Source organism: Nerophis lumbriciformis, linkage group LG26 (assembly GCF_033978685.3).
Source record: "Nerophis lumbriciformis linkage group LG26, RoL_Nlum_v2.1, whole genome shotgun sequence".
Classification (NCBI taxonomy): Eukaryota; Metazoa; Chordata; class Actinopteri; order Syngnathiformes; family Syngnathidae; genus Nerophis; species Nerophis lumbriciformis.
In genome coordinates this window covers 34890896-34900490 of record NC_084573.2, presented here as the reverse complement: position 1 = coordinate 34900490, position 9595 = coordinate 34890896, and the positions used below count along the sequence as shown (strand labels likewise).

The following is a 9595-nucleotide window of genomic DNA, read 5'->3' as shown; positions in this document are numbered from 1 at the left end:
CATGCCGCCACAGACGGAAACACCTCCTAGGTAACACATGAGCAAATCACCACGCCCCTACGCCAGCCTGTACCCACCCACTCTGTGCCCTATATAAACCATGGTATGTGAATGCTCCCATTAAAATCTCCTGATGATTGAGGGAACCCCTCATGAAACAGGCCTGTAGAGATGAAGTAGTCTTGTGATTTTTTTTCCCCACACATACATATATTGCGCTCTACTACGGTATCGAGCACTATTTTTTGGATAACCTTATTAAGCAATATGCAAACAAAACTCTGTTTAGATAATTGATACTTCAAACTTGCATAAATAAATATTAAGGAATGTAACATAACTTGGCTTCTGAGAGTTTCAAAATGTGATGAATAAAATGCTAAAGTTGTTGATAAACAAGCAATTATTTTAATAATTAAATATGGTCATTTTAAATGAATTATTATGATCATTTAAAATCAATTGTTTCAAATATGTTTATTTTAATGTATAATTCTATGGCTGGATGTAATAAGGAGTCACGAAAAAATACAAATGAAAATACAATTAATTTTGATGTTTTTAGCAAAATATTTAAAAAAATTATTTAGTTTTTGGGTTTTTTAATTAATAAATATATTTATTTTTAGGTAAAATGAACATAATAATACAATTTATCTCTAGTCTGGATGATTTAGTTGTTGTCCTCCCGTCATGAAAAAAGGCTGTCCTCACTCAGGTCCGCATGGAGCTGGAGGGGGCGTGGCTTCCAGCTCCGGCTGAAAATCGGGAGATTTTCGGGAGAATATTTGTCCCGGCAGGTTTTCGGGAGAGGCGCTGAATTTCGGGAGTCTCCCGGAAAATTCGGGAGGGTTGGCAAGTATGATTTACACATCGATTATATATATATATATTTCGCATTCTTCTCTACATGTAAAACTATAATCATTCTCTGTAAAATAGATTGGATTTCTTAGGGGAATTTTGCTGGATATTTTTGGATCGGATTACAAACGAAAACCGAGGTACAGGGTGTTTTATCAGATTGGTACATTGATTGTGGTCCTTTATGCAGGATTTAATTAGGTCTGCCTCACTTCCTCCCCCCATGACTAAGGTCGGCAGCGACGACGCAGAACGTTACAAAATAGACATCTTTGTTGAACTATTCATCTTGTCGCAGCAACAATCTGAAATGCTGAATTCAAGTCGTAATTGTCTCTCCGCCGCCGCACCACAAAACATTGACTACAAGAGCGGACAAAACAACAATATATATATATATATATTTATATATACTGCTGCTGCTGACGCGCGCTAACATCAAACCTTGTTTTCCGTGAGGCGTTTGAAGTCACTCTTTATAAAATGAGGTGTAGTTTGTCTCCCATCTTTGTTCGTCCTCTCCTGACAAGTCACGGAGACACAGCGCCAACCAGATTGCTAAAAGCGGGAGTGCGGTGTCGTTTTGGCACGTGGGTTTCTCTCTCTCTCTCTCTCTCACTGGCCGCCGTAAAGGTCAACATCATCGGTGACCTTGTCCTGATTGTTGTTATTGCTATTCTTGTTGTTGTTTTGCAGACTCAGAAGCTTGTGGCTGTTGTTCGGTTCCAGCCTGGTGTCGCTGAGCCGCAATTCCTCAAGCTTCCTCCAGAGCTCGTCGCGCTCTTGCTCCTTCTTCTTCTCCCTGGAGAGGACATTTTACAGTCTTGATCACATTGATACATGCCAGCAAAAGAAACAAAAACAAACGTCAAACTTGCTTTTCGGGGTGTTTACTCACCGTTGCCGGTCTGACTTATAGGAGGAGGTTAACTCATCAAAGAGAGTACAGTTCATCTCCATCAGTGTCTTCAGCACATTGTAGACCAGAGCTACAATGGTCCTGAACAGGAGACAGTGGACATAAAATAGGTTACCTCATAGTTTACCTCACATTAGAATGTTTACATGGACAGGTTATTACCACGTTAAATAAACAATAAAAAGGATATCAATTTGAACGACAGTAGACCTTTTAATACCAGGGATGTCCGATAATATCGGACTGCCGATAAATGCTTTAAAATGTAATATCGGAAATTATCGGTATCGGTTTCAAGACTTTTTAAAACCGCTGTGTACACGGACGTAGGGAGAAGTACAGAGCGCCAATATACCTTAAAGGCACTGCCTTTGCGTGCCGGCCCAGTCTCATAATATCTACGGCTTTTCACACACACACAAAACCCAAAAATACTTGGTCAACAGCCATACAGGTCACACTGAGGGTGGCCGTATAAACAACTTTAACACTGTTACAAATATGTGAACCCACACCAAACAAGAATGACACACATATTTCGGGAGAACATCCGCACCGTAACACAACGTAAACACAACAGAACAAATAACCAGAACCCCTTGCAGCACTAACTCTTCCGGGACGCTACAATATACACCCTCCCCCCCGCTACCCTCTATCTCAACCCCGACCCCCCAACCTCAACTTCGTTATGCTCTCTCAGGGAGAGCATGTCCCAAATTCCAAGCTGCTGTTTTGAGGCATGTTAAAAAAAATGAAACAAAAAAACTGGTCAAATAAAAAAACAATAATGAAAAGATGTCCGATAATGGCTTTTTTGCCGATATCCGATATTGTCGGGTACATTACACGTATGTTTATTATCGCAAGTTTGTCCTTAAATAAAATAATGAACATACTAGACAACTTGTCTTTTAGTTGTAAGTAAACAAACAAAGGCTCCTAATTAGTCTGCTGACATATGCAGTAACATATTGTGTCATTTATCATCCTATTATTTTGTACACATTATGAAGGACAAGCTGTAAGAATTGATTATTAATCTACTTGTTTATTTACTGTTAAAATCTGCTTATTTTATCTTTTAACATGTTCTATCTACACTTCTGTTAAAATGTAATAATCACTTATTCTTCTCTTCTTTGATACTTTACATTAGTTTTGGATGATACCACAAATTTAGGTTAGAGAAGCCCGATTTTTGCCGATATCCGATATTGTCCAACTCTTAATTACCGATTCCGATATCAACCGATACCGACATATACAGTCGTGGAATGAACACATTGTTATGCCTCATTTTGTTGTGATTCCCCGCTGGATGCATTAAACAATGTAACAAGGTTTTCCAAAATAAATCAACTCAAGTTATGGAAAAAAATGGCACAACATGGCACTGCCATATTTATTATTGAAGTCACAAAGTGCATTATTTTTTTTAACATGCCTCAAAACAGCAGCTTGGAATTTGGGACAAGCTCTCCCTGAGAGATATTGTAGCATCCCGGAAGAGTTAGTGCTGCAAGGGATTCTCGGTATTTGTTCTGTTGTGTTTATGTTGTGTTACGGTGCGGAGGTTCTCCCGAAATGTGTTTGTCATTCTTGTTTGGTGTGGGTTCACAGTGTGGCGCATATTTGTAACAGTGTTAAAGTTGTTTGTACGACCACCCTCAGTGTGACCTGTATGGCTGTTGATCAAGTATGAATTGCATTCACTTGTGTGTGTGAAAAGCCGTAGATATTATGTGACTGGGCCCGCACGCAAAGGCAGTGCCTTTAAGGTTTATTGGCGCTCTGTACTTCTCCCTACGTCCGTGTGCACAGCGGCGTTTTAAAAAGTCATACATTTTACTTTTTGAAACCTATACCGATAATTTCCGATATTACATTTCAAAGCATTTATCGGCCGATAATATCGGCAGTCCAATATTATCGGACATCTTAAAGGAAAATTCTTAGCGGTTGTGTTTGCTTCATTGCTTACCATTATCTTTACTTTGGCATCACAAGTTCAACTCTTCTTCTGTAGTTTTTCTGAGCGGGTCTATGTGTTGCTAGTGTGTACGTGTGAGTGGCAGGAAGAAATGTAATTTGGCGCCACATGTTTGATTGCATGCATAAATATCTAGACCCCAAATATACAGTAATACAACTCCTCTTTTTCAGCCTTTTTAAGAGAAAAAAACAAATAGCATCCTGTAATTGGGTCTATAAGATAATAGCACTATTGCAAACCAGCAGCTTTAGAGTACACGTATGGTGTTTAAAGTCATAATATTGTTAATGTGGGAAACCTCAAGCCACCACTGTGTGCATGTAAACACAATCTCTACAAGCCAAAAGCATCACAGACAATGTGTGTGATAAGATTGTCCCGATACCAATATTTTGATACCAGTACCAAAATGTGTTTCGATACTTTGATACTTTTCAAAATAAAGAGGACGACAAAAAATGTCATTATTTGCTTAATTTTAACATATAAAAATCGTATGATACATTAAACATACGTTTCTTATTAGAGTTAAAGAACAATTTTGGCATTAAATAACAGTGAACATAGTAGACAATTTCTCTTTTAGTAGTAAGTAAGCAAACAAAAGCTCCTAATTTGGCTGCTGACATATGCAGTAACATATTGTCATTTCTGATTGTATTATTTAGTCAAAATTATGAGGGACACAATGTAGAAAATGGATTATTAATCTACTTGTTTGCGGACTGCTGATATCTGCTCACTTCATGTTTTAACATGTTCTATCTACACTTCTTAAGATCAGCCGATCAGCTGCTATTGACGGTCCCTGACACAAGGCTGAAGCTTAGAGGTGACAGAGCTTTCGCCGCTGCTGCTCCCAAGCTCTGGAAGGGCTTAGTTTTGAGTGTTGGACAGGCCTCCTCTCTTCCTGTTTTTAAATCGCTCTTATAAACATACTTTTATTCCATGGCTTTTAACACTGAGTGATCTCCATCCTGCTATGGCGTCCCACAATGCACCTGCTGTGAACCTGTTTTTATGTTTTATTTATTTATTTTTTATCGTGCTCTGTTTGTGTTGTGGTGTGCTTGCTCGTTTCTCTTGTGATTTCTTTTAACCTGCCCATTGTACAGCACTTTGGCTACCCCTGTGGTACATTTTAAATGTGCTTTATAAATAAAGTTGATTTGATTTGATTTGATTCTGTTAAAATGTAATAAGCATTTAGTCTTCTGTTGTTTGGATACTTTACAAACGTTTTGAGTGATACTACAAATTTTGGTATCAATCCAATACCAAGTAATTACAGGATCATACATTGGCCATAATTAAAGTTCTCCTGTGTCCGGGGTCGTATTTCCTGGGTTTGTACATAAAAAATGACAAAATATTTTGTGTTCATAAATAAAACTGATGTAATTATTAGAGATGTCCGATAATGGCTTTTTTGCCGATATCCGATATTCCGATATTGTCCAAATCTTAATTACCGATACCGATATCAACCGATATATACAGTCGTGGAATTAACACATTATTATGCCTAATTTTGTTGTGATGCCCCGCTGGATGCATTAAAGTTAAACAATGTAACAAGGTTTTCCGAAATAAATCAACTCAAGTTATGGAGAAAAAAATGCCAACATGGCACTGCCATATTTATTACTGAAGTCACAAAGTGCATTATTTTTTTTAAACATGCCTCAAAACAGCAGCTTGGAATTTGGGACATGCTCTCCCTGAGAGAGCATGAGGAGGTTGAGGTGGGCGGGGTTCCGGTGGGGTGGGGGGTGGAGGATGGGTGGTAGCAGGGGGTTGTATATTGTTGCGTCCCGGAAGAGTTAGTGCTGTAAGGGGTTCTGGGTATTTGTTTTGTTGTGTTTATGTTGTGTTACGGTGCGGATGTTCTCCCGAAATGTGTTTGTCATTCTTGTTTGGTGTGGGTTCACAGTGTGGCGCATATTTGTAACAGTGTTAAAGTTGTTTATACCGTAGATATTATGTGACTGGACCGGCACGCAAAGGCAGTGCCTTTAAGGTTTATTGGCACTCTGTACTTCTCCCTATGTCCGTGTACACAGCGGCGTTTTAAAAAGTCATACATTTTACTTTTTGAAACCGATACCGATCATTTTGAAACCGATACCGATCATTTCCGATATTACATTTTAAAGCATCTCTAGTAATTATTATAGTATCGACTATATACGGCTCTTGTACTTGGTAATGTTACAGTCGATGTCTGTGTAGACCAGGGGTCGGCAACCCGTGGCTCTAGAGCCGCATGCGACTCTTTAGCGCCGCCCTAGTGGCTCTCTGGAGTTTTTTCAAAAATGAATGAAAAATGGAAAAAGATGAGGGGGAATTTTTTTTTTTTTTTTTAATATGGTTTCTGTAGGAGGACAAACATGACACAAACCTCCCTAATTGTTATAAAGCACACTGTTTATATTAAACATGCTTCACTGATTCGAGTATTTGGCGAGCGCCGTCTTGTCCTACTAATTTTGGCGGTCCTTGAACTCACCATAGTTTGTTTACATGTATAACTTTCTCCGACTTTCTAGGACGTGTTTTATGCCACTTCTTTTTCCGTCTCATTTTGTCCACCAAACTTTTAACGTTGTGCATGAATGCACAAAGGTGAGTTTTGTTGATGTTATTGACTTGTGTGGAGTGCTAATCAGACATGTTTGGTCACTGCATGAATGCAAGCTAATCGATGCTAACATGCTATTTAGGCTAGCTATATGTACATATTGCATCATTATGCCTCATTTGTAGCTATATTTGAGGTCATTTAGTTTTCTTTAAGTCATCTGAATTTAATTTATATCTCATGACACACTAACTGTATGTAATATGGCTTTTAATTTTTTGCGGCTCCAGACAGATTTGTTTTTGTATTTTTGGTCCAATATGGCTCTTTCAACATTTTGGGTTGCCGACCCCTGGTGTAGACCCATCCATCCATCCATCCATATTTTACCGCTTGTCCCTTACGGGGTCACGGGGGGTGCTGGAGCCTATCTCAGCTGCACAAACCCACCCATGGCATTTGTTTACATTGGAGGAGCGCTAACTTTCTGTTAGCGATTAGCTATTGTATTCTCCTTATGGTGTAGTAAAGCATTGTCAGCTATTTCTCGTCTTGCAGGGATGATACTTGTAAGAAACGTACTTTGTTTGTCGCCATGGAGGCCAGGATTAGTGACTTGGAAGCAGCTAAAACACTGCCGACTGCGGATGGATGTTAGCCGCTAGATCGCTATGTTTTGAAGCACCTCTTGCTGAACCTCTTCAGTGTGTATAGCTTCCTCTTTATCCTTGGTTTTGAAGCCAAAATGCGTCCATTCTCCCTCTTGTGTCTTCACATGTGTCTGTTTCTAAGTATTCGGTGCGAGTGCGTTGCTTAACATGCGCATCTGCTCGTTTTACCAGCAATGTCACGACGTGACGAAAGTGCGCCATGAAAAAAATGTACTGGTATTTTTCAGAAGCAGTATAGCACCGTTTTTAATTTATTAGTACGGTAATTTATTAGTACCGGTATACCGTACAACCCTAGTGTGTAGGTAATTAGTTACCGTATTTTCCGCACTATAAGGCGCACCTAAAAACCTAAAAATGTTCTCAAAAGCTGACAGTACGCCTTATAATACGGTGCGCCTTATATATGGACCAATATTGAGCTACAACAGGTCTCGCAACTACGGTAAGCAGCCGCCGACTTCATTGAAGAAGAAGCACGCGGTGCATGCTGGGATATATGAGGAAGGCAGGAATTGTCACTGAACTGCTAGACAACAGCAGCGACACTGACTCCATTAATGACGACTTCGACGAGACGGAGCCGGCCATTTCAGATGCCGTATTCGCTCAACTGTTTAATTCGGACACTGAAGAAGAAGAATTCGAGGGATTGGTGGATGAGGAATAACTTCATAACGTGAGCTTTACATGTTTATTTTATGTGTTGTGTTGTGTGACATTAACGTTTGAGCAACGTTGAGTTATTGATATATTGTTATTGCTTTGCACTAGATAATATCGGTCGATAAATGCTTTAAAATGTAATATCGGAAATTATCGGTATCGTTTTTTTTATTATCGGTATCGTTTTTTTTATTAAATCAACATAAAAAACACAAGATACACTTACAATTAGTACACCAACCCAAAAAAACCTCCCTCTCCCATCTTTCTGTTATTAATATTCTGGTTCCTACATTATATATCAATATATATCAATACAGTCTGCAAGGGATACGGTCCGTAAGCACACATGATTGTGCGTGCTGCTGGTCCACTAATAGTACTAACCTTTAACAGTTAATTTTACTCATTTTCATTAATTACTAGTTTCTATGTAACTGTTTTTATATTGTTTTACTTTCTTTTTTATTCAAGAAAATGTTTTTAATTTATGTATCTTATTTTATTATTATTTTTAGAGGCCTACTGAAACCCACTACTACCGACCACGCAGTCTGAGTAGATGAGTGTTATGTGTGTGTATATGTGTAAATAAATGAACACTGAAGTTCAAGTATTTATTTTATATATATATATATATATATATATATATATATATATATATATATAAAATAAAATAAATATACATTTATAGCTAGAATTCACTGAAAGTCAAGTATTTCTTTTATTTATATATATATATATATATATATATATATATATATATATATATATATATATATATATATATATATAAATATATATATATTTATTTTATTTTATTATATATATATATATATATATATATATAATAAAAGAAAAATATATTTATAGCTAGAATTCACTGAAAGTCAAGTATTTCTTATGTATATATATATATATATATATATATATATATATATATGAAATACTTGACTTGTTGAATTCTAGCTGTAAATATACTCCTCCCCTCTTAACCACGCCCCCCGCCCCTGCCCCCCACCTCCCGAAATCGGAGGTCTCAAGTTTGGCAAGTATGGATATAAATGTTGCACTACATGTTATACCTTGCTGTTGTTAAAAGATAAACGAAACACCACGTCACTGACTTTACCTCGGGGAAAATAATAAAACAGCTGTTTATTCATTTTGGGAGTGAACGGAGTTGTCAGAACGCTGCTTTGTAATCTATTAATAGAGTTTGACTGACCTATCTGACTGTTTTGTTGACATTTTCTTTAGCGCAGCTCCATCTAATGGAAGCATAACGTAACCCCAGCCTCTACTGCAGCATCTATTCTATGCGCCTTATAATGCGGTGCGCCTTATATATAAACAAAGTTCTAAAATAGGCCATTCATTGAAGGTGCGCCTTATAGTGCGGAAAATACGGTACTTTACCACGCATAATCTTAAGTACATACTGATTCCAGTGCTCTTTGGAGATCCGGTACAGGCTTCCAAACATGACGGGGAGGATCTTGTCGATGTTCTCCTCGATGAGGCTGAGAATATACTCGTTATTCCAGAAGTACAGTGCTCGCTCCGCTACCTGTGAGTACACATGCAACTGTGGTTGTAAATAAGGGTCCAGGGAAAAAAAATAAAAAATTCTTAGCTACCTGAAAGTGGGGATTGGCCACGCATTTGGAGATCTGCTTGAACAACGGCTCCTGGATTTTCTTAAACTGTGTCGGCTCAATGACATCCAAAATCTCCTCAATCTCACCCAGGAACATCACCTGTTCACACACAAAGAACAAAAGATTAGGACATCCGAGCGATGTAATGTGTGAAAATGTGTTTCTTTAAAAGATGTGACACCTCTTTCTGGCTGCACGTCTTGGGCCAAAACTTCAGCAGGCCTCGGATCACCTAAA

The 9595-nt window shown here is 38.1% G+C and overlaps 1 protein-coding gene across 1 annotated transcript in view; it reads right to left on the bottom strand.

Annotated features, from left to right (window-relative positions):
• Nucleotides 1–708: 708 nt before the first annotated feature.
• Nucleotides 709–9595, bottom strand: part of ppp2r5a (protein phosphatase 2, regulatory subunit B', alpha isoform) — a 110466-nt gene continuing 101579 nt past the window's right edge. The window contains exons 9-13 of the mRNA XM_061986988.2: nucleotides 9540–9590; nucleotides 9338–9457; nucleotides 9140–9267; nucleotides 1763–1864; nucleotides 709–1666 (exon numbers count right to left, since the gene is read on the bottom strand). Coding sequence (XP_061842972.1) covers nucleotides 1480–1666; nucleotides 1763–1864; nucleotides 9140–9267; nucleotides 9338–9457; nucleotides 9540–9590 — 588 coding nt within the window. The 3' untranslated portion in view covers nucleotides 709–1479. The remainder of the gene's footprint in view (nucleotides 1667–1762; nucleotides 1865–9139; nucleotides 9268–9337; nucleotides 9458–9539; nucleotides 9591–9595) is intronic.